The 25457-nt window shown below is 38.3% G+C and overlaps 2 protein-coding genes across 6 annotated transcripts in view; one reads left to right on the top strand and one right to left on the bottom strand.

Moving 5' to 3' along the window:
- Positions 1-25457, bottom strand: part of POT1 (protection of telomeres 1) — a 629477-nt gene that overhangs the window by 127409 nt on the left and 476611 nt on the right. The window lies entirely within an intron of this gene.
- Positions 1312-16809, top strand: LOC310888661 (hyaluronidase PH-20-like). 5 transcript variants are annotated; one of them, XM_083815587.1, is made up of 4 exons: positions 1312-1696; positions 9658-10847; positions 12785-12898; positions 14703-16214. In XM_083815587.1, the coding sequence occupies exons 2-4, from the start codon at positions 9879-9881 to the stop codon at positions 15360-15362; spliced, it is 1743 nt and encodes a 580-aa protein (XP_083671713.1). In that variant the 5' UTR covers positions 1312-1696; positions 9658-9878; the 3' UTR covers positions 15363-16214. The 5 variants fall into 5 exon arrangements, with proteins under 5 accessions (XP_083671713.1, XP_083671716.1, XP_083671715.1 ...); XM_083815590.1 differs by having other exon boundaries at positions 1315-1696; positions 12785-12893; positions 16072-16809; XM_083815588.1 differs by having other exon boundaries at positions 1322-1696; positions 12809-12898.

Below are 25457 nucleotides of genomic sequence, written 5' to 3'. Positions count from 1 at the left end.
GCTAGACCACAAGATAGGCGGTAAAGTTGCAGGGTAGGATTCTGTCCATAAGGCTGCTGTGGAGTGGATCCTGTACCACAAAGATGCAATGTTACAGGAGAGAAAAACAGTGCTACAGGTGAAGTGGCAGAGCCTTGCAGTGTATAGCTTGGGCTGAAACAACAAAGGCTTTTTGAAAACAGCTACCATGCATCTCAACAGCAATTTGACCTAAAAGGTCTCATTATTGTGTATAATGCAATCTCACACAGAAAGCTGGCTTAATAGTTTCCATGAAGGAAAATACTTTCTTTTACAAGCACATCGAGTGAAAAAAATCAATCCAGACAAGAACAAATTTTAGAATTTCAAGACTTTTACCAATTAATATTGTGTTAAAATGTTTGTGTAATGTGCAGTAGCATGTTACTGTGGAACAATGACATGAATATATGTTAATATTGAAAAAATCTTCATCCTTTATCGTAGGAGACTCTTTGCCTTAGAGTATATTTTTATCATAATTTTAGAATGATTTTATAAACTATTATTTTCTAAACCATTATTTCTAAATTATTCTTCTAAATAATTACTTAAAATCAATGTAAAACATTAATTCTAAATGGCAGCTGACCTTAATGATTGTAAAATAACCATGTATTTTGGCTATTTTGTCATTTGTGAATTTATCATTGGATCCATTATATACATTTATGAAGGATATGTCATGCAGTACTGAAAACAGTAAAAATACAAAACAAAAAATACAAAGAAAACACTACATGTAACATTTGAAATGACAAATTTTTTTCCACAGTGAGACAAAAGACTTGAGACCGACATCAACTCCAAAGTTGATGAGCTCCAAAGCTGCTGAGGGAGAAATGGATCAGGTTCTAAGCTGCCTTATTACAAGCAAAATGGAAGGCCTACAGCTGAAAACAGTTATAACCCATGGCACCTCCTGCCATCCCATCGTTGTGGGAAGCCCTCATCCCACAGGGCTGTGTGAGTGTGATTAGAACGAGGAGTTTGATGACAGAGGAAAGTTGTTCCATCACCTTTACGTGGATGGTAACATGCCCTACATCAGCGTCCACTAGGGATGCTGGATCTCCGTGAGAGCAATCAGAGGGCACTGCGGTGCTCAGTTCAGTGATCCCCATCCTTAGCAACCTCAGGATCTGCTCCCCAGTGGATAATTTTCCCTGCTACCTTGTTTGCCACACAGCATGCATGCATTTCCTATTGGTACCTATGCTTGGGCACCATGGAAGGCAGTCTTCCCCCCCCCCCCCCCGCCCCATTTCTGCATAGCAAAACCACGGAAAAACTTTTGCCTCCATTGGTCAAAACACTGGTGCATCAAAAAACAAAAGTAAGTTGAAATGTAAGGTATTTCTTTCTTTAGACAAAAACAAAACAAAACAAAACACACAAAAAAGCACCCTCTTTTAAAACTTTTGGCATTTGTGAGGTATACTATAAAACTAGTTGTAAGGTCTTCGACAGGTAATGTTTTGTCACAGTGCTCACTGCAATCAGCTATGACAGGAGACACCCTTAATCAACTTCCCTATAATTATGCTAAGGTTTTCACTAAATGACAAATCCCAATTGGCTGGGCCAGAGCCCTGCCTTTCCAGACAAGGCTAATTATATTGTCCACTCACCCGTTCATTCATTCCAGCAAGTCCTGACCTGTGGTATCATGTAGGTGAGTATTTACTTTTTATTTTTATGTTGCTTGAATTTTTACTATTTTGACATTTAAAGTGAAGGTAAATCTCAGTAGGACTTTTCAGAAGGATTGTCAGGAACCATGACATGTAACAACCTAACCCCCTTGATGAATCACGTATTGAACTTCTGCCGAGTGTGATACTATCAGCTATTTTTCTCTCAGCAAGTTTTAATATTTTTTTTTTCATTCCAAGTGATTCATTGAACTATTACACACACAAAAGATTACTTATAAGCAGTAAATATGCAGCTGACATAGCTATTGAGTAAAATCTGTGTGTACATATCAACAAAATAGCTAAAACCAGCTTAGTCGAAATGACACTTTTTAAACTTTTTAGGTTTGACAGGAATCAGTTTCATCTACAGGCAGGAGTACACTACCACAGGATTTTGTTTCTTTAGGAGTCTATTGGAATAAACTTACTTTTGGGGAAGCTGAGTAAGAACCTATTTGTCCCTAGTGAATGTTTGTAGTCGGGGTGAAAAAGGATGAGACCTTAATGTTTTCAACATTTCAACTCAGGTAAATGATATGTTGCAGGTAATAGTTATTTTTTATACAAAGCCACAAATGGGCGAGGCAATCCACAAAATATCAAAGGGAACAGGTTTGAGTCAGAGTTGCTTGTAAACAATAGAGCAAATGCTGGGCAGATCCTGCCCAGGTACAGGTTGGTGTGGGTTTCTGCTGAAGCCACTGGAGAGGAGAAACCTCAGAGAAGGTGTGGAGGTGGGTGACATCTCCAGGTTGAGAGAGAGAGCAAAGCCTGAATGGCATGCGCTGTCCAGGTCACAGCTCCTGGCGAGTGGTCCAAATTCAAGACATTAGGCCTTTTATCCTTAAAAACAGTAGAGTTCATTATGCCTCTTGGCCTTGCTGTTTAGCCAGGATTTGTTGGAGTTTGCAGGTTATTTCAGTTAGAAGAAAAACTGATGATGAGGTCAGGTATCCTCGTTGTTTGGCACTAAGAACCATACAAGCTATTGCCTTTGTAGCAGTGGCAGATCCAAAGAAACAGAAATTGTTACTTCCTGAGAGCTGCAAGCTTCTGCTTTCCAGCTCCCTTACTGTAAATCCTTTTCTTTAGGCTTTCTCTAAGGGTTATGCTAATGTGCTTGCTCAGGCAGGTCCAACTGAGCTCCTTTTTCTTTTCATCTGAAACTGTTAATTCTTTGCATAACCATTTCCCCAAACAGTGCTCGATAATGCTAATGTCTCCTTTATAAATCACCAGTGTTCTGCATAGCTTTGTACTCACCTTTGTTTTGAGACTTTGACATCTGCTTACCCATCTCTCTCACTTATCTCCAGGGATGGGTGGCAATTACACTGGCTCCTTGGTATTAGGAGGTTTATCAAAATAACAAAAGACTAGGGAGATTGTGAAGAAACAGAGGGTGAACGGGGATGCAGTAGGAAACAGTAGGAAAGAGAAATTATTCTTTGGGAAGGTTCATTTTTTAATGTGGTTTCATATTTTCCTCTGATTATATTTATTTATGTACAATCATATGGGAGAAAGGAATATAGAATGAATTACAGTCCCAGGGGAGGAAGTTTTTTTTAAGAGGGAGCATTCAGGTATAACACAAGAGAACCTGAAATCTCCCACTGTGAAGGCAGATGTTAATATATAAACTGGTACTGAGGTTAATAATACGTATTTTTTCAAAGGCTAATTCTGATTTGAGGACCTCCCTTACCTCTCCCTCCTCTTGTTCTAGTTATAAAGCACATTTTTTTTTTTTTTCAGAAAAAAGGGCATAATTTTGTGACTGAAACTGTTTCACATTCTGAATTGTCTGCTATGGTAATTATAAAACTGCATTACTTAAAGAGGATTAAACAAAGGTCTATTCTGTCTCTTCCAGAGATGTCTACAACAGTCTCACCTCTTTCAAAGACACAGCTACTTTTGTACACTGTAGATCATTTTTTCATATTAATTACTACAACAAGATCATGATTTGCTGGGGGGGAAATATTCTTAACACAGATGTGAAATGCCATCTTCTTTGACCAAAAATGTGCTGTAGTTATATTTCTGTGCTGCATGGAAGGCTTACAAGGAAAGAATATCATGTGTTTATCTGTTCAGTTCAGCTGTCTGGTTTTCAGAATAACGCTCCTATGAGAGGTGATGAACATACATGTTTCTTAATGGAGTATTGTAATCCCCCAGGTTATTGGCTCCCCTTGAGACCATCCACACACCTGTAGGCGTAACAGTGTCTTGTTTGGAAGAGCTCACTTGCAAGATCTAGTAAACTGCCTAGGAAGCCTGTTTTTGTTCTGCAGCTCCAAGTGCGTGGCCATCTGCACTACAGCTCTCTTGCAAAAACTGCTGTCCAAAGAGTTTTAAATGATACCGGAACACAAGGTCTGGCAGCAAAGTAAAAGACATTGGGCATTTTAGGAATGGAATTACAAAGTGTTATTTTGATGAAACTATTCAAAGATTATTTAATTTACTGAGTTGTGTCCCCATGGGATAGGGGAATTGATGAAAATTACACCTACAACCTTGTCAGGCAGTTAGAGGGAAAAACAGGTTGAAAGCATGGGCTAAAACAGAAAGCAGGTGTTGAGTTTTTTTCTGAAGGCTTCTAATTAGAATTATTCAATAGGGTTTGGTGTGATACAGTGAAGAATATTTAACTAAAAACAGACCAAAGGAAAACACTGGTTGCCTTTAAAAATGGGGCTGTGATTTGCCCAATATTCTATGTTAGGGTAGTAGTAATGTAGTACGGAAATGTGATTCAAATCTACCCCCAACATGAAGTGTGCTTTAATTAGCTGTTTACTAATTGATATTAATGGTAGATATATATTTTTCACATGACATTGACTAGTAGTTCATATTTTTAATAATTTCAAAGCCTGCTATGGAGTTCTGCACCAAGTGACAAATAATGGACTCTTATCTTGTCCTTGATTCCTCTGCAATGGAAACTGTCATTACAGAAATTGAGTTCTACCAAGCCTAATTATACACAATACAACAACAGAAATTTTCCAAATACTATTGGAAATGTGTTCAGACAGTTTATTTGGCTAACTCACAAAAAAAAAAAAAAAAAATAAAAACAAATTAGAACATCAATAAACAGGCTGCTAGGATATTACAGAACTTTACAGAATTCAGAATTAGAACTTGCAAGAGAAAAAAATGAGAAATGGAGTATAGAAAAATAATTGGAAATATTAACAAAAACATATAGCAAAAATGCATGTAAATAATCAAACAGTAGTTTGACGAAATCTTTCATATATACATTTTTATAGGAAGGCTATTTACAACCTGGATGCTCATCTACTGACCTTTACATCGACATATTTTGATTTCTTCCACGGGCAATTTAAAATCCTCTCAAGCTGGGAATGCCAGCACAGAAATTTGTTTGGAGATTTTCTCAGGCTTCAAGTCCTCACACAACCATTGCCTTGTACTCAAAACCAGAACTCAAGAATGGGAGTAAGCAATCATGAAAGAGCTGTTTTGGCAGTCATTGATGATAAGGACAGCTACAGCACTGGGGTGTAGTTTGACAAGCAGTTCTTAAATTGTCTGTGCTGGCTAAACTAGCCAGTTTTGCTGGTTCGTGTAGTTAGTGAGAAAAAAACCCTTCCTCTCTTCCCTTTTGGCTGAGGTGTTTTTAACTTGAGCAACTCATCGTGTGGCCCCACAGACAGTTGTAGTAATTCAAGTGAGAAGATTATATTGAAGTGAGGTGGAGTTTTAGAAGCCTGTCAAAATAAATGCTTACCAAATTCTGACTTCACATCTCAGTCCATTTCTAACAATGAGGTTAAATCCTACTATGTGAAGGCCATCCTTCATGCTTAATGTTTGATCAGGTTGAATTTGCCATCAGCTGTGCAGCACATATGGTTCATGCTTAGAGAGTTGTACCTTCTTCCCAAGGAGCTCCTTACCCCTCACAAGCGTTAATGTTATTCTCACAATGTCTGGGTGTGTTTGTGTTAATCGAATATCATTGCCTTCTATTTTAGAAATTCCCAAATGACCCAAGTGGGGAGTGCAATGCAGTTGCAGGATTATTCTTCCATTCCTTCTATGGCTCTGTATATGACTCTGATACCTGCTTGTAACGAACAAACAGCCTCATGCCCAGGATATTCACCTCTAAAAGGAGCACAAGGGTTTAAATCATCTCTAGGTTGCAGTTCCAGCAGCACTGGTGGTTTCACACAGTTTTTTCTACTGATCCCTTAAAAATACAGATATTGACAGTGTGAACTGCTAACAGTGTGAACTGCTTTGATCCTCTTTCAGGGAACCATGAGTCTATGAACTGTATTGGTATTGATGGTACCTTTGGTTTAAAAAACAAACTTTGGATTCAGCTTCAGGTTCCAAGTTTAAATACACTTGAATTGACTAAGTTATGTCTATTTATTTCAAGGCTAAACTTGGATTCTCACGTTTAATTTTCATAAAAAAAAAAATCTAAATTCTTCTAACACATCAGAAATATAAGTGAAAGAGCACATCCAATAATTTTTGATAGGACATATAATCAGGTTTTGGTGCATAATATTTGTGTGAAGCTCAAGTGTACTCCTCTCCATTTTATTTTCTAACTTTTTTTGGCCAAGTGGGTCATTTGTTTTCAGGGTCACATAATATGGCCCAGTTCTATGACTGTAGCTTCCAAAATATGGGAGCACACTTGTATTTTCAATCATGTGTGTTTCTGCAGTCCAGTTTATGCTGTGAAAAATGATAACGTAATTAAACCAAGAAAAATCCTGTGATTTCTTCTAATAGAAAGCCTTTACAAATGCCATATTCAGGGAAATCTAAAGCAGTAGCTGTTTCTCTAGACGAAGGGCATTTAGATCCATCAGTATGTACTTCTAGTTAGATAGCCCCAGAGCAATTAGTGTTAATATATTGTAAAGGTATTGACTTTTTGACAAAGACAAGAGCAGCTTTATTACTCAGCTTGCTTAGACTGGCATTCAAGGAGACTGAAAAGAGTAGCATTTATTAGAGCTGTCATCGTTAGGTTGGGCTAAAGGCAATCCTTTTAAGTGGAAGCTATCACATAAAGTAATCTATTAGCTTATACCCAGCAGAGTACATTACAGCAAGATTTGGAGAACTATTTCCCAACAACGTTAAACTAAACTTTGCAAGATTAGCTGATAATAAATAACTGAGTTCTAGCTAAATCAGTAAGTACAGTATTCAAAGCAATGCTTTCCTCTTTATCTCTTTATCAATGTCCTGTTAATGAAATCCACTTATGAAAAAGCTTATAGGAACAAAGAAAAATATGTGTCCTGTAGTTTTCTGACCTCAGTGGAGGCAAGAAATCATTCATAGCCAGAGCCAGAGGCACAATAAGAGCTGAACTACTACAAGTCCTTTTTTGAAGTGATCTCACTTCAATACGACAAAAGCTATTACATAAAGGATCACTATCTTGGCAAATGCCAGTGTATATCAGCTCTTTATGTGTGATAATTTGGTTTAATTTTATTATGTTGTATTTGCATAAGTGGAAAATATTTTTGTCCAGAATTTCTCTATGGAATGTTTTTATTTTGTCCTGGAAGTCTGTCTGTATCATGTCATGGTTAATGTAGGATCCAGCAAGGAGTGACACTCTGTTGGACCTCAGAGTTACAAACACGGAAGGTGAAGGTTAGGGTCAGTCTTGGCTGCAGTGACTATGAGATGGTAGAGTTTAGGATCCTGAAAAGTAGGAAAAAGGCAAAACAAGGCAAGACCACAAACACTGATTTCAGGAGACCAGACTTAGGCCTTCTCAGAGATTGGCTTGGAAACATCCTCTGAGACAGCCCTGGAGAGAAGAGGGGTCCAGGACAGTTGTTTAATCTTCAAGAATCACCTTCTCCAGGCTCAAGAATGGTCTCTCCTCATGCAGGAGAGCTATCTAAGAGGAGGCCTGCATGAATTAACAATGAGCTTTGACAAAGCTCAAACCTAAAAACGAAGCACACTTTGAGAAGGGAGCAGGGATACTGTCTGAGTGTGTAAGGATTGTGTTAAGAAAGGTGAAGCCCACGTGGAGTTGAATCTGGCAAGAGATGTGAAGGGCAACATGAAGAGCTTCTACAGGTCTATCAGCAGCTGAAGAAAGACAAGGAAAAATGTGGGTCCGCAGCTGAATGAGGCAGGAGATCTGGTAGTAAAGGACATGGAAAAGGCCAAGATACTCAGTGCCTTCTTTACCTCAGTCCTTACTGGAAAGACTGGCCTTCTGTGATCCCAGGCTCCTTAGACCCATAGCAATGACTGGAGCAAGGAAGATTCACCCTCAGTGGAGAAAAATCAGGTTAGGGAACATTTAAACAAACTGGCCATATGCAAGCCTATGGGATGTAATGGTACGTGCCCATGAGTGCTGAAGGAGGTGGCTGATGTCATTGCAAGGCCACTCTTAATAATCTTTAAAAGGTCTAGGTGACTGGGGGAGGGTTCTGAGACCTGAAAGAAAGAAAATGTCACCCCTATCTTCAAGAAGGGAAAAAACGAAGATCCGGGGAATTACAAGCTGGTTAACCCAACCTCACCTTGATCTCTGGGAAGCTGATGGAGCAAATAATCCTGGAAAATGCTTCCAAACACTAAGGACAAGAAGGTGATTGGTAGTAGTCACCATGGATTTACAAAGAGGAAATCATTCCTCATCAACCTGATCACCTTTCATAATGAGATGACTGTCTTAGTGGACAATGGGAGAGCAGTGGATATTGTTGATCTTGATTATAGTGAGACTTTCAACACTCTCTCCCATAGCATTCTCACTGATGAAGTACAGGCTAGGTATATGGACAGTGAACCTGAAAACAGCCTGAACTGCCAGGCTTTAAGGGCTGTGATCGGTGCCAGGAAGTCCATCCGGAGGCCTGTTTCTGGTAATATACACTAAGGGTTCACTCAGGACCCAACACTCTTTAACATCTTCATTATCTGGGTGATGGGTATTCCCAGACACACTATGGCCCATTTCATGGTGCCTCCCATATTTTCCTCCATGCTCTCATCTGCCTTGGATACTCTGTGACCTAACCATGAGGCTGCCAGGGGAAGTGACAGATCCAGATTTGAACTGTCTCCAAATCAGGAGGGAAGTGGATTCGGATAAGCTCCTGCACAGAGGAATGCTTTAGCTGTCGGTCTGCTATGTAAAAGTTGATGACCACACCATGACTACCACCACTACCATTATGTTCTTGAATAAAAGTGACTGCTCATTGTGTATGTATGGACGACCTCAGCTTTTCCAGGAATTACATTCCTGGGTAGACTTGGCCTTCGCGTCACTTAATCTGTAAATCTCAAATGATCTCAAGCAACAGATAGATGGCCATATGCCAAGATTATATGCAGTTTTTGAACCTGTTTAAAAACTTCTGGACAGAAGACAAAGTGTCTATCATATCATGGATACCTCACTGAGTTAAATGAGTTTATATAGATTGTTTTATTGGATGTAAGACACAGTTTGGTTTCCAATTTTGTGTTATCTTGGATCTTCCCTTAAGTGCTCTGTACAATTAATCAATTAAGACCTCGAACTTTAATATTTTAAGATAGGTGAGAATTATTACTGATAGATTACTGTTGACTAAGAGAGGACATTGTGAGATTGCTCATGTTTACAGACATAATTCACAGCCACAATCAAGACTACCAAGCATACTCATTCTGATTCACAACTCACTGGATACTATTTCACTGACAATTTTCACTGTTCTTACATACTTTATGTCCTCTAAGATTGTACATTGTGCTTTTCCTTCAAGAGGGAATTTTACTCAAAGATGACAATATATTCAAAACCATAAATGGTATTTGTTTCACAGTTAGAAAAGAAGGTTTTATCCCCTCTTACTTTATCTGCTTTTTTTTTTTTTTCTTTCTGCATTAGGTCTTAAAAATTGTTCAGATTTTTCCTCCAGTCTGAAATGGTAGAGAACCTTGCATAAAGGACATGCTGATTTTACACCTCAAGAACATTGCTTAATAGCTTTAATCTGAAGAAATATATTATATGCTAAAGCTTCTGACAGACTACCAAACTTGTCAACACCCAGAGAGCATTTAATTTTTTTTGGATCAGAAGCACTTAATACCACTGCAATTGTTACAATGGAAACTCTAAGACAAATACAAAGTTTTGGAATCCGTGTTACTTGTATGTATCCCATAGCATCCGGTATGGTGTTCGCCACTGTTCTAGTTTCTTGCTGCTCATCTCTGAACATAAGAGCTCGTCCACTTATTTCTAATTCACCATTCCTTTCTATCTGGAATGCTCCTACAGAACTTTGTACTGAAAGGACTGGAGTGCATCTGGATATGACGTTTTTTTCTCTCATTGGAAGCACATTGAAGACATCCATCGGGCAAAACATTACTCTATTCTACCCAGACAGGCTTGGTTATTATCCTTACAAAAATGAAATCACAGGAGAGGCATTCAATGGAGGACTCCCCCAACTCTTGCAGCTGGAGAATCATTTAAAAAAAGCCAAAGAGGACATTCAGTTCTATATTCCTTCAGATGAACAGTTTGGATTGGCTGTTATTGACTGGGAAAACTGGAGACCTGTGTGGATAAGGAATTGGGGATCAAAAGACATTTATAGACAGGAATCCATTGAACTCGTTCAGCAGAGAGATGTAAGTCTATCAGAAGCTGAAGCCAGGACTATAGCTAAAATGGAATTTGAAGCTGCAGCAAAATCTATTATGTTGGAGTCTCTGAAACTGGGCATAGCAATGAAACCAAAACGTCTATGGGGATACTACCTTTACCCAGACTGTTATAACTATGATTACAAACAAAACCCACATAATTATACGGGAACCTGTTTGGATATTGAAATAGCAAGAAATAATGAGCTTAATTGGTTGTGGGAGAAAAGCACAGCACTTTATCCATCTGTCTATCTAGAGACAGCCTTAAGATCTTCCAGAAATGCCCAACTCTTTGTTCGCAATAGAGTTCGAGAAGCCATTAGAGTTTCATATGTCTCCAATTCTACTTACCCCCTTCCAGTTTTTGTATATACACGACCAGTGTTCACAGATGTCTATGAGGAATATCTCTCTCAGGTGAGTGGAGCTACACTTTAAATATTTCAAACTGAAGTGGAAAGAAATTACTAGGTGACACTTATTTAGCAAAGATACTAATTTGTTTCAGAAAAAAAAGTATGTAGATTTTGTGTAAAAATAAATTAATCTATCAACTAGATATGTGCAAACTGAACAGTAAGAGGTTTGTTTTCAAGCCTTCCTAATGAAATTACTAGATATTTACTAAATAATAATTTGCACTCTGAACAGTCCTCACATGTAGCAAAATGTCAGAAAGCTAAAAAACGTAATTTAGTATGTTAACTCAGAGGAAAGAATAACCTTTCCAAGAGAATTAGTAAAACTGGGCTGGCCTAATATCTGCTTTTAAAAGTTATAAGGAATAACAATAAAAATGATTTTTTAAAATTTATTTTTATTTTATTTTTTTTTGTTATAGAAGTGCTTCTTTCTCCTTGCTTTTCGCTTTGATAAGTAGGAGATATATCTCTCCTGCTTGTGTAAGAGGACTGTAGAAGGACATTAAATATGATTAGTGTAAGATCTTCTCATACTTTCCTACCTCTCCCACTCCTCAGCCTACATTTGGAGAGTGAGAGGTCACTCAGCAATCACTTTCGTGTCCAGAATGTTAACCTTTTTCTTATTTTGAAATTATGAGGTGCATATTAAGACAAGTTCTGTTGCAGGAGTTCTTAAACGGTAAATTACCCTTCTTCCACCCCAGTTCGTCTGATTTTTGTGATGATAATGTAATTAGTTCTGCGAAGTCAAAGAACTTCCTTGCCTGTCTAGGACTTGAAGTACTGATACAAAATTCAATTTTTAAAAATCAAAGCAAGGACATTAAGTTTGCTAATTCTTGGATAAATGTGTTTTAAAGCTGGTGAGGAAATTCTGTCCTTAGGTGTACTGGAGTAGCCTCCTAAATGGCATATCAGCATCTCACGGGTTTGTCAAGGTTAGCCTCTGTTTAAGGTCTAACCATTCCTCGCTACAGCTTTTCCTTAACATTTTTATATATCTATGCTATCATAGATACCACCACTTTGGAAAACCTCCTCCTGGTCATCCAGGCCAAAAGGAAGGGGAAGTCAGAGGTTGTGGTCCCGGTGACTGCCTTGTGTCCTCCAATATCCTAGTTAGAGCATCACCGAGCATTGTCCACAGCTCTGTGCATATCTTTGAGGAACAGGGTGTGCTGTTAGGGTCACTGCTGGGTTTCTTGTTACTCACTGAAACCCTTACATCCTTCCTTTTTGTATTGTTCTTCACAGAAGGTTTTTTCCTTGTTCTTTTTCTATCCATAGTCCTCTCCCTTCCCACATGGGTTTTCATGTTTTGTTAGTGCTGGGCTAATAGCTGACTCTAGAAAGAGAGCTGAACAGAAACAAATTTCCCAGATCAATCTCTGTAAAAGGCCAGAGGCATTCTCCTGAGAAAAGAGATTCCTGTTGGTGAACGCTATTCTCTTGCTACTTTTAAGCTTCAGCACTTTCTGGTAACTGAAATTAAGTACAAACCAAACCAACCAACCAAAAATAATAATAATAAAAAAACAGACACCCCTCTTCCCCCACCCACCCACCTGTGCTTTCCAGCCGCTGCTTCAGGCAGCATTAGTGAAATTGGTTACTACCAGCTGAGCAGTCAGGAGGCAATGCAGCAAAATAAATCTTAAAATGGTTGGTGGAGTGCATGGGCCAAACCACTAGCTCAGTTTTACAGCCATGTTTTTCTAACCAGATGACATATATATTCGGGAGATAGTAGGCAGTATTTTCTAGTATCACCTGCTCAACTCCATCCCAGAATAACATAGTGTAATTGTGAGCAGGATGTTTGCATTGTGCATAATTGCGTGCTGTTTTCAGAGTGGTTATTTTGGCTATGTAATTTACTATACGTATTATACCTTTTGCCCATATGTTATAGCTTACTTACATCAGTAGGATTCTTTCCACATTCACTCTCAGGATGACCTGGTAAATACCATTGGAGAATCTGCTGCACTGGGTGCTTCTGGAATTGTGATCTGGGGCGATATGAATTTAACACAAAGTAAGGTATGCCAGATTAATGATTAATATGACATTTTTAAAGAACAATAAAATGAAAAGGATATAAAACATTATAATTATTTACATCATCTTCCACTTTAAAAATGAGTCCATATTGTTAGCAGACCTACTGTCTTCACTAATCAAAAAACAAACAAACAAAAACAAACAAACAAACAAAGAAGACAAAAAAATCAGGATTATGAAGATTACTGTTGACTACGCAGAATAAGAGTTCAATTTTTTGAAGTTTCATTGTTGGCAATGAGTAACTGGACAAGCTACCATGATAACTGTAAGTGAGTTACCACCTGTTCACTTAACTTAGGGAAAGAATTCCCATATCTTCATACATTCCACTCGTGAGGTACAGAAAAAATTACTCGAACTTGCACAGAACAATTCTTAAAAAAAACCCTTCCACTTTTTATTTTTAAAATGGTGCACTTGGCAATAATATTTAAAACACTTGGAGTCAGCATGTGAAATTTCAGCTCTAGCCTGTTCTGTGTGCTATAAGTACTACTTTGACTAATTCCAGGGTAAGAATGATCTGAATCAGAAGAGGAAACAAAATCAGATTGTCTAAGGAAGGTCAAAAACACATTTTGAGAAACATTGTTATAAGGACATTCAAATCTTTTGAACTATCTCATTCATATCCAGGCAAACTGAATAGAATGAACTACTGTATGGGAAGACACTTTTGAAGCCTTTTAAGAGCAACGAACCAAAAATCTTCAGCACTGCTGAACCTCCTGTCGCAGACAACATGGCCAAATAAACCTCCACAGCTCTGTAAGGGTCAAATTCTCAGAAGTGTCCCACTGACCATTCTTTGCATGTCCCTGCTTCTGAGAAAGCCTATCAACTGTATTTTTTCAAATTTTGAAACTTCAGTGAGCAAACAGGATTTTCTACAACTCAGCCAGACTATGCATTTGTGCACTAATAGCACTTTTTTTCAAGGGTATCATAGTCTGTAGTGTCTCAGCAATGAAATATTACCGCGAGCCTGACTTCTGCATGAACTGCATAAACCAAAATTTTCTAGGCAGGGATTTTAGATATATCTAAAAGAAAAACAATTACATATACCTCAGATTCATTGAGATGATCTCCTTGGGTGTTAAGTAACTAGATTTTTCTATGTATTGATGTGTGGTATTGGGCAAATGCCCTAAAATAAATAGATTCAGAAACAAAGAGTCCAACAAACCTCTAGGTATTATACTGTGCCAAGCATACACAGAATATATGCCAGTTTCATGATCAATTAGATGTTCCCTTAGCATACCTTTTGACCATCCTCCCAAAGTGCGTTCCATTCAAAAATGCTGTGAAAGGTCCCTATTCCTGCAGCCAGCTACTCGTGTCAGGGAAAACTGAAGAGTATCACAGGGTGATTTAATAGAAAAAATATTTGTTCAGGTTGAAGAAATGTTTTGTGTATTTTTTTTCCCTTCAAGATCCCTTCAAAATATTCAGGACACATAAAAAGAACTTTTAAAAATGCATCTGATTCAAAATACTACAGGAAGTGTCATACAGATAAAATGAAAGCTTAAAGTTATCTACTTTCTAATGCAAGTGCTTTTAGTAACATACTCAACAACCACCTGAGATAAACTTACTGTGATCCTTGAATTGTATGGAAACTTCTCCTATAAACGGGCTTCCAACAACCAGTTATAACTATTATCAAAACCTCAGTATAAACATTTATAGATATCCACTATAGTACTGTTACTATAATAACATTTTAATAGTTTCTGCACTAAACTTTTCAGATATGATGCTCTTTTTACAGAACACCTGTAAGACTCTGGACAACTACCTTAGGAGGACTTTGATTCCTTACCTCATCAATGTCACAATGGCAGCCAGAATCTGTAGCCAAGTATTATGCCAAGATTCTGGTGCCTGTGCACGGAAAAAATGGAATTCCAGTGACTATCTTCACTTGAACCCCAAGAATATTGTCATTCGAATGACAAAAGATGGAAAATACACTTTACAGGGGCAACCAGCATTTCAGGATCTACAAACATTCATAGAAAAATTTGACTGCCACTGTTATGCAGGGCACACTTGTGAACCTCGAGTTAATATCAATGACATCCAATACCTCCATGCTTGCATTTCAGAAGATATTTGCATTCAGATATCCTCAAATTCACTTTCTAATATAGAAGTTTCTGATGAAAAGATCCTGTCTAACAGGACTGTATTTTCACTTACCTCTCAGAGTAAGGTGACATTATCTACACATCCTGAAATAGAAGCCTTCCAACCTGACATTGGAAATAATATTCTCCATATAACTGCTGCAGAATATAACACTGTCACGGCTGCCACTATATCTGATGTAGAAGCAAATGACACTCGTACTTTCAGTAGTTCTTCACCCTGTAAAATAAGGATGTTTAATCTGCTCTGTTTAATTCTGATTTTTAGAACCTTAATATAAATGACTCATGAAAGTGAGAATATTCTTTTCCCTTAGCTGTGTTTGAAATCCTAAAGGTTTTATTTGCACAGAGAAATCACTCCTGAAAGGTGTAAAATAGGTGCAGCTTTGTGGTCTTATCTGTAACAGGTAACCTTTTCTATTCCTTAGGTGACATTTCAGTTTGAATGTTATTTCTCCAGTTTAGTTCTATAAACTACTATTTGTGCCAAAAATATACTAGTCTGTATATACTGATTATACTTATGAAAGGATAATCCAGAATGAGAAACTTTTTTTTTACAGTTTACATTTTTAAGTTACATTTGAAAAACAAATTTGTTGATAATGCCATTTTGTATAGAACAAGTTTAACCAGTTAAATCCGTCACGATCCAGACTGCATTCTGAGCAGTCAACAAGTTTAATACTCTATGCAGGAATTAATTTCATTCCATATGAATACTAGCTATTAAAAATATTTGGCTTAACTTTGAATCTGTGGGACTTTGCAGCATAACATTTATTTGATTAATGTGACCCTTTTTCACTTTTCACAGTATCTACAAAGACACCGTTTTTTTCTTTTAATTAAATATATTCATAACTCTTGTTCAAAAGTTTTTAGCTTTATTGTAAATGTTGTCTTCAAATATTACAGCTTCATTATTTCAAATTTTAGCTGTAGTGGTTAATCCTTCCTTCTTTCTTCTCCTCTTCTTCTCCCAAGTCCACTCCTTATTTCAGATTTCCCCTTCCTGGCTTTCAGTTCTTCTGTCTGGCCAGCACACAACTTATCTGATCTGCTTCTTCACTCCCTACTGGCACTGGTCACCAGTTCTGGTTTCTCAATTCGGCCAGTCCTATCGAGTGCATGTGACTGTCTCTGTGCCACTGAGACAAAAGTTTGTGTGCACAGAAAAAAGGCTATTTCCTAACCAACCTATCTGGTGGAAGCCAGTTTATTCCATAGGAAAACTCAACAGTGGAAGATGCAGTGATGCTGGGGACCTGGGACTCTCCTTCTTCACCTTCAGTGTCTGTGATCTGTAATCTCAGGACCAACTTTTTGATCTGTTCTGCTCACAACACTCCAAACCACCTGTCCTGGCACACAAAAAGCTGCGTGCCACTGAGCACTCTCTCACTGGGGGCACTACTGCCACATGCCATTAGCCAGGGAAGGAAGGCAGACACCAGTTGACGGGTAAGGCAGTGAAAAGAGATAATACCCATATCTGGAGAGGAGTCTGGCAGAAGACAGACACAGAAAGGCATGCCACTGGGGACACTGCAGGCCAGGCCACAGAGTGAAACCACTTTCTTTCAGCTCCGAAGAGAAATGGCAAACACACAAGACCCATGCCTTCACTGCAGATGCTCAGCTGTCTTGCAGAGACAACGCGGCTTGTATTTTCCTCGCAAAGGAGAGACATAAAAGAACCTTGTGTATTCTGTACTGGTCTAAGAGAAAATCAGTTACTCAAGTCAAAGATGTGTCAATACCCACTCATAAACACAGTGTCATCATAGCTACAGTAAGGGTATTTGCCTAGTATTATTTTATTGACAAAACCAACATTGAAGTAGCATATATACCTCAGAAGGAAAACATTCCAGTTTCACATTTAGGCCAGTTATGATTTATGTGTACTCAGTTTAAGCATTTAGAAGCAATTAACTGCAGTTCATTTGATAAAATAATATTTCCAAATTGTTATGTCAGATGCTTAATAGAAGGCTTGACTTCTATGGGTAAAGAGTAGTTGCTGGCATGGATAGATTAAAAAAATCTCCCTAGAGCTAGGCATGGTCTGCATAAATAAATCATCACCTCCCACAGATACAACGTGCCTCACTAATGGAACTACCTGGAATTTCAATACAGTAGCCTTTTACTTACGAAAAGTTAATGCCTAAATCCAGCAGAAAACCCATATGACAGCCAACGCCTTCAAATTTTCAGATTGTCAGTCATAACAGATGTGCAGAAAAATAGATGAAGGCTTTAGATTTAACATGGAGAAATAATGTTTTACAGCTTTTGGACAGCAAGTTATTAAGAAAAAGTGACAATTTTCTCATCGCATTTATGCTGTTGAATCCAAAAGTCAAAGCTCTTCCTACCATCGATGTTACAAGTAGACTAATGAGTAAAACTATATTTGTAGCAATCTTTCTGGTACCAAAGAAGCCATCAGGTTTTGATCACCTCTGTAGAAATGTAGGCTCTTCACTGCAGCTTTGACAATGTTTGTTTGACCTTGGGTAGACAAAAGCCATTGTATACCTTCTGCATTATTGCTGCATCTGAGGTCCCTCTGTTTCATGATGAACCTGTGATAACTATCAAAGGATTTCTAAAAACTGGAAACTTCACTGGTAATGTCTTAGCATATTTTGTATGACTTACATGAAGTTTTATTTTTTCAGCAGAACCCTTTAACACAGCTAAAATTTTATGTTGGCATACAGAGTTTTAGTTCAAAGGCTGCATTGCTTTGTTAAATCACAAGTTTCCTGAGGTTAAGCTTCTCTCTAAACATCTAGCTCTCTAGAAAACACCAGATTTGTATTACTTTGTGATAAGAGAGCTTGCAGGATCACAAAATCCTACAAGTCTTGCCATAAATATTATTGACTGTCAGCCAAGTCGTAGCAAGCAGAGTGTTTGTGATGGGGAAGGGATGAAATCACAAGGAAAGAAGTAGGAATGAGAAGTTAAAAAAACAGAAGAGTTAAGATAGAGCATCTAGGACCTCCCAGTAGATGCAAAAGAAGTGAACTGCAGAAGTGAAAGAATGAAGCACTAGTGAATGTGGACAGACCGGTCTTTGTGTACCACAGTTTTTATCTACCTGGTACTTAATGTAGACAATCTTTTCCCAGTGCCCACTATAAAGATAAAAGAACACGGTAACTGGTACATTAGATTAGATCCATCCATCTGATCTTTTTCTTGAGAGCAGTTAGGATAGGAAAAGTATAAGAAAAGTGAGAGTAAAGCAGGTCATCACAATAAACTGTCCACAGAAATGCATCTTCCTAAGCTCCATCCATAGTTATCTTATGCTCTCATGTACCAACCACCTTTTGAATTTTCATTTTGGATACTTATGTCACCTACATGTATCTGGAATTCATGCTTTCAATCCTACAAACTTCATAGTGAGATTCAGGTCACCTAGCTACTGTGTATAATTACAGTATTTTCCAAATACATTATTTTGCTCTGTATTATATTTGTCTTGCCTCTTTCTATGTCAGAGCCACCATGGAGTCAGCAAGAGTTTTCATGGAGTAAGGATGGAGAAAAGAAGGAAAAGGAAAACTGCTCCTTCTATTGCTGGTGACTTACCTTATGTTCAAAGCCAAACTTGTATTCTCCTAAAGCAGACAAAAACTAAAATCACTTTCCATTAATTGCACATCCTGTAATCACTAAGTTGTCTCTGTAGCCTTATAGTTCCAGTTTCTTATGTTCTTATATTTTTCAGAAGATTAAATACTAGATGAACAATCATTTCACTTTGATTACCATTCATTATTTTGTACTTCACGCTTCCATGCAGAATGGAGGCTGGCAATAGTCCGGGGCCGGGGAATGCTAAACTGGGTTTAATGAAGAGGTCTAAATGAAAGATGTTCAAATACTATCAGTGCTCTTCTTAGTGAAAATTTTGCTAAAATTTTCATTAAAATTCTGCTTCTCTGTGTGAAGAATCTGGATCTGGTTTATTGTCTTGCTTATTCTGGAACACCCAAAAATATTAGCACTTTCAAGAGAGATGGTTGTTGGCTTTTACATAATTTGAGCAGAAGTGAAATCATAGTCTAGTCCATGCCTTACAGTTTCTTTCTTGCTTCTCTGTTTGAAAAATAACCAATGCTCAAAGAGATTCTGAGACAGACCAATAAGACCACTTTGCAGACAGCATAGGATGTGACTAGCATCCCAAAGAGTCCAGGAAAATTTGCGTTAATGCTTGCACTATACTGGGACACCCTGCTGTGTATATATAAGCAAAGAATTGTGTGGAAGATTTCAGGCCTGTATAAGATGCACTAGACAACTTCCAGACACAGATTAGATTTGTACACGTATCTATCCATCATATAACAATACAAACAACAACACAGCAGTCAGTTACATAATTTTGAAATATATTCAATTACAAAGCACAAGTGACCTTTCTAAGGAGACAACTAAATTCTGTCTTTCAAGCACACACAATAAAAAATATTTGGAAGGTTTTTCACAGCCTGTTTGGGCAAGCCTATTCACACTAGCACATACCCATTCTGCCAAGGCAAAGCAGTCAGCAAGATTACGACCTGAGATTTCAACACAGTCATGAGTTTCATTCCAAAGAATAACATCGATACAAAGTAATATTGTATGGTTAAAAAAAAAGAAAAAAGAAAGAATACTGCTTTAGTGAGCTAAGACTTCATCTTTCTTAAAGAAATCTCTTTTTTACAGTTCTTTTGTTGCGGATTTTTTTCTTGTCTAACTAAAAACAGTGCATAAGTGGCTAGAAACAGATTCAAAAAGTTAACTGGTCTAAATTCACCCCTTAACAGTTTTAAGTATTTCCTGCAATGTAGCTATCCCAAACCCTTCTGTCTATTTTGCTGGAAAGACTCCACTGAAACTTTAACCCACCATCACGATATTTTTCTTTATGAAATATTATGGAAACATAAAGTATTTGAGATCAATCCTCAGTTCTTGTGTCTGCCAGTCAAGGAGCTGGGTCTTTAGAGAACAGTTCTCTTCTGTAGTTGTTCTGAACCTTCAGCAGCTACTTTTCTCCCCACTGTCAGTAGTACTCACGACTGCAAAATCCTCCTGCATTTGTTGTCCCTTCATCACGTATGAGAAAGTAAAGGGCAGGGAGGTAAAGGGCAACTATCAATATTAGCATCCTTAAGGGAATTAACTCAGGATTTCATTATGTTCACTAATGTGTTATCACCATCACTGTATATTGATTATATTTCTCCTTGGCAGTAGTAATTAGATGACATTTTTCAGTGTATCCTGTATATCCCTTAGTTTATAACTAATTAGGTATTTATTGATTAGTAATCAGACACGAACAGACAGTATGAAAATTAATGTGAGTCACTACTTTGTATGTTGAGCAAACATTTTGTTTCTGTGCACACAACTACAGAGAAGGGTGTTCAGCTGCATACATGGACCTCAAACAATGTGCAGTCTCCTTTATCTGCCTTTGTTTTCATCTCAGGAAGCACGTTTGTTCAACAGAACTTCAAGATTGTGCAGAAGAAATACACCATATGTTGGCAATCTCCTTGTGGAGCATACTGCTCCCCCAGGCTACTACCAGGTTGAGACAAGATGATAGCTTGCCAGTGTCAAGTGATGGTTTCCTGAGGCAGGGACCTAATAACCACTCATTTAAAAGGGAGGCTAAGGGAACCCTGTGGTTCCGTAATAACAGTATTGTTAATGCCACAACAAAGTAGGAAGTACCTCACTGCTGGGCCCAACTAGTAATTAAGGGCACTGGACTAATAATATACACACTTTGTCTGTCTGTAAATCCAATGCGTAGTTTAAGTTTTTATTCTGCATATACCAAACTTAGGTAACCAAAATACAGAGTTCTTAAGTTAAAAACCTTAGTGTGCCCTACTCTGTCAGTGTAACAATCCATGCTTAAGTGCTTTTTCACTCCTTTCTTCATTGGACTATGAAAAAAATTATTAAGATGTCTCTTAATGATTTACTCTCTTAACTACAGAGGCTCTGAGGTTCCAGCCAGTAGAGGGCCCGGCTGATGCACATGAACACCAACAGGTGCAGTACAATGCTTTCACTGAGAGCTTCAATACAGCCTTTCTATTCTCCTTAGCAAAGCAGCTGCTTGACTCCGGCCTACTAAGGGAAGACCAGTGTCTTACCCATGCAGTGCCTCATTAGCAGAAAAGACATATATTCTACATTTTTTTTCAAACATCTGGTATATCAGGACAAACTTGAAAATACCAGAGTGAGACATCTCTTCTTCTCATGTTCTCCTCTCTAGAGATTTCATTCAGCTGAAGACTTCTCATTAAGATCTACATCTGTCACCAAAACCCATGCTTACGCTACAGACAATCAGATCTAATCTCTTTGGTAGTGCTCAGAACTAAAGATGTGAGACCCAAACATCTTGTATCGATCAAATGTTTGGATCTGTAATGTTTGTTCAGGTCAAATTTTTCTGACTGTGTATTTATAGCATCACCATCATCATCATTTGAAACATAAGATCTATTGCTAAAATTTTTTATAGCACAAGTGAGTCTCTGCAATGGAATGATCTGCTTTACTATTGCTTCAGAGACAGAGCACTTGGAAGACTCAATACCCTATGTGCTACATGTCGCCATAACACAGCTACAGTGTTCTCAAAGTGTGTAAATCTCAATAGACAAGACAGAAAAATGAAATATCTTATCAGTGGTTAAATGTTTCCCAGAGAGATTAAGTGGCTTGCCTAGAGTCACATGGGATAATGAATGGTGGCCTTCTGTGCCCCCGCTCAGGCTTTTAACTACAAGAACAAATGTCCTTTGAGATGCTCATTGTAGCAAGGTAGCAATATTTTTACAATATTCTATTATCAAGCAGTCTGTAAACTAAAGAATTGCCTTCCACAGTCATATAGTTGGTCACAAAAGTAGGGACATTATAAAAGATTTTAAAACAGTATTACAGATATTTGAACTTGGACAAATACTCCAAGAATTTTTATTATATTATATTTCAATCCTCTAAACGCTGTAACAGATTTCAGTTGGTGTATAGCTGAATTAGAGTCTTAAAATTTACCTGCCTATACTCTGCTGGCCTATTACTAGGGTATGATAGATTTTTTTTGTTTTCCAGAATATACTACTGTATCTGTAATATAGTTTCTTTAAGGTTGAGTATGGGCCTTGAGCACTACTTCGTCATTTAAAAATTCTTGAAAAAGTAGACTTCTCTATTTCATGTGAGTTTTACCTCATGCAGTAATCAGAACCACTTCATTCACAGAAACTACCCTTATACATGGCCTGTCTTTAGTCCATACATTGCCAGCTGGGTGATGTGGATAAGGGAGAAATTCTTATATTTTCAGTTTGAATGCAGCCAGGAACATTTCATCTAGTCATTCAAAAATCGATAACTGCCTTGGCTGAAACAAGATTTTAAAAATAACAAGATTCATAACAGAAAAGAAAAGAACAGTGGTTTGCCTATGAATTATTTCCCCAAATCCTTTTACCCGTCCAACCAGAATAACCTATTTTCTACCCCAACTTTTCCACTCATGTCTCCAGTGATCCCCCTGCTTACATTTAGAGTAAATGGTAATCAGCTAGTAAATTTGTAACTGCTGGCTGAGGACAGTATGTGTATGGTTAATGGCCATTTTGCTGCTAACAAGAAGCAAGTAAAATAGCTGACTTCGGTTACCCGCTCCTTCAGTGCTGAACGTGATCAAGTTCCTTCCTTTCATCGTGTCACCAAGTTTCAAGAAACTTTGAGAGCTGTACCATGCTCTGAAATTGCCTGAAGACACCACTACTGCCTCAGTTTTGAGAGCAGCATCCAAAATTCTAGCTTTAACCAAAAACACCAAAGCTTTTCATCTTGTAGATTAACTACTTCACCATTTTCTATCTTAATTTCTTACCTAAGAAAAAGAGACTTATGACATTGTTTTGTCTACAACTTTACCAGCTGCCTTACCATCCATTTTCATAGTGCTTTTTAAACCCTAAGGACAATTTCAATTATCATGGGCAGAAGCTTTAACATGTTTCTACAAACTTCAAAAGAGGTAATGGTTGATATGGGAGAGGAACATGAACGAGTTTCTCCACTGAATGAACTACAAGCCCAAGCATTCTATCTGGCAAACAACTTAGCCATTTTGTATTCTGTTTGCTGAAGGCAGTTAGTCTTGGGTGTATGCATAGCTATGGATCAGGAAGGTAGCAGTGGAGACATGAAGACAGAGGAAAAGTGGAGTTATTGCAGAAGAGCAGGAGTATATGGTTCTTAGCTCCTTAAGAAACTAAATTCACTAGTTGTTCTGCTTAGGACACAACTCTATTTAAGAAAAGTCATTGAAGTTATATATTTGTTGGCAGCCTGTAAGCTCCTCCCATGACTTCCTATATTGTTCATTTAGATTTATGAATCATTAAGGCTAATGCTCTACCATTTTAACTTCACCCTGTACTTAGCACAAAGGATTGAGACAAGTGAACTATCATAGTAAGAAGAAAGACAAATAATTAGGGCAACTTCCACCTCTCGAGTGCAAACTCCAAAACTCAGAAAAACACAAAATTACACAACTCTTAACTGGAGTCAGTCTTAGGTATGAGCAAACAATTGTTTCAGTTGCTGAGCCACACAACTTCCAGTTTGATAAGTTTATTCATAAGTATAAAAAGTTGTGAAAATAACGTAAGCATTAAAAACACTAATTCCCAATGACATAAGAATGGTCATATCAGATCCAATGATCACTCCTTCTAGCCCAGAACCTAGCCCCCAAAACTGAGGAATCAAAAGTAACTAGGAAATAGCTTTCAGACAAAGGGACTATGTCTGTATAAAGGGCAATACTTTATGCTAATGAATAAAAAAAAAAAAGCCTCCTCTTGTTTGTTTGGGACCTGCCACTTAGTTAACGTCTGCTTTTCTCCAGACTTTATTAAGAGAAGCAATGAAAAACAATTCTCTAGAATTAACATTGGGTGGCAAGGCCAGTTCCAGCATCCTATTTTCTTCTGAAAATGTTCAACTGAATTTACAGGGGTAAATAAATATCTACCAAAAAAAAAAAAAATCACGGAATTACATTATGAGTCATTTTGACCGTATATATGACCAGGGCATGAAGAAGCATAAAAATCTTTCACCTCTACAGCTAGCCCAGAACCAATTGCTCTTGACAGTAATGTCACAACAGCTTCCAGTTATTGGATGGACATAACCAGGGAGTTTTGTCACAAACTGCATTTTAGAAAATGATTAATTCTGTTTTTAAATAAGCATAAAAAATGAATTTCTAAATGGTTTGACGAATTTGCTATGTTTCAAATGCAGAAGTATCCATATTACATTTTGAAATGCTTTGCTTATATCTGTAAAAAAGTTAATCAACCAATACCCAGCACTGTAACGTCCTAGAGCATCATGTATAATTTAAATGACAACTTCTGAGCTTGGCAGATGGATCCAGGTTAAGCGTTACCTCTTTATTTTTGGGGAAAAGAAGCCTTTCTTTAATGCTGTGTGGCAAGATAGTACGCTAAATGTCACTTAGGTAGTACAGGCAAAAAATTCCTTGTGATCCTGCATATCTTGCTACTGCCAACTACACAAAACAACCATAACTAGCATCTCCTGTTGAGGCAGGGAAGCATGTTAAGGGAGACTCTCCAAATGTTGTCAGAGAAGAACCCAAATAAAAATATAATAAGCCCTGGAACTGCCAGTCTGTCCCCATGCAGAGAACAATTTAGGAAAAGACTTTCACATGGAAAGTGGAAGCACGAGGGCTATGAGAACTGTCATCATAGGAGGTAGAACTACAAAACAGATCCCATAAAGGAGACTGAGTCCTTCAGCTCTCATAAACAAGAGCTGCATAGTGAAAGCATGGATGCAATTTCTTGGGTGGTGGGTCCTGGTCCCAGTTGCATGCCCACACTGTGGGGCCCTGTGACACCCTGTCCTGCCCCGTCACAGCACTCTCCCGCCACAGACCGGTTGTTTCACCCCACAGGGCCCTCGCTGTGCCCAGTCTGCCCAGCACCAGCCAAGCGACCCCAGGGCCCCCTTGCTGCTTCCCGAGGCCTGCGGTGCCCCATGCCACAGCGCCAGGCTGACACAGCCCGTGAGGTCCCACGGGGCGCCGCACGTTGGAGCCGCCCGATGCCCACTGTGGGGGTGACAGGCGGGGTGACAGCCTATGTGACAGGCGATGTGGCAGGCGATGTGGCAGGCGATGTGACAGGCGATGTGACGACCCCGGGGCCATCCCCGGCCGGGCCCCTCCTTCACCCCTCGGGGTCCACCCGCGCCCCGCCGCC

This window comes from Anser anser (assembly GCF_964211835.1).
Source record: "Anser anser genome assembly, chromosome: 1".
Lineage (NCBI taxonomy): Eukaryota > Metazoa > Chordata > Aves > Anseriformes > Anatidae > Anser > Anser anser.
The sequence above is the reverse complement of the archived record's forward strand: the minus strand, read 5'-3'. Positions and strand labels throughout refer to the sequence as shown.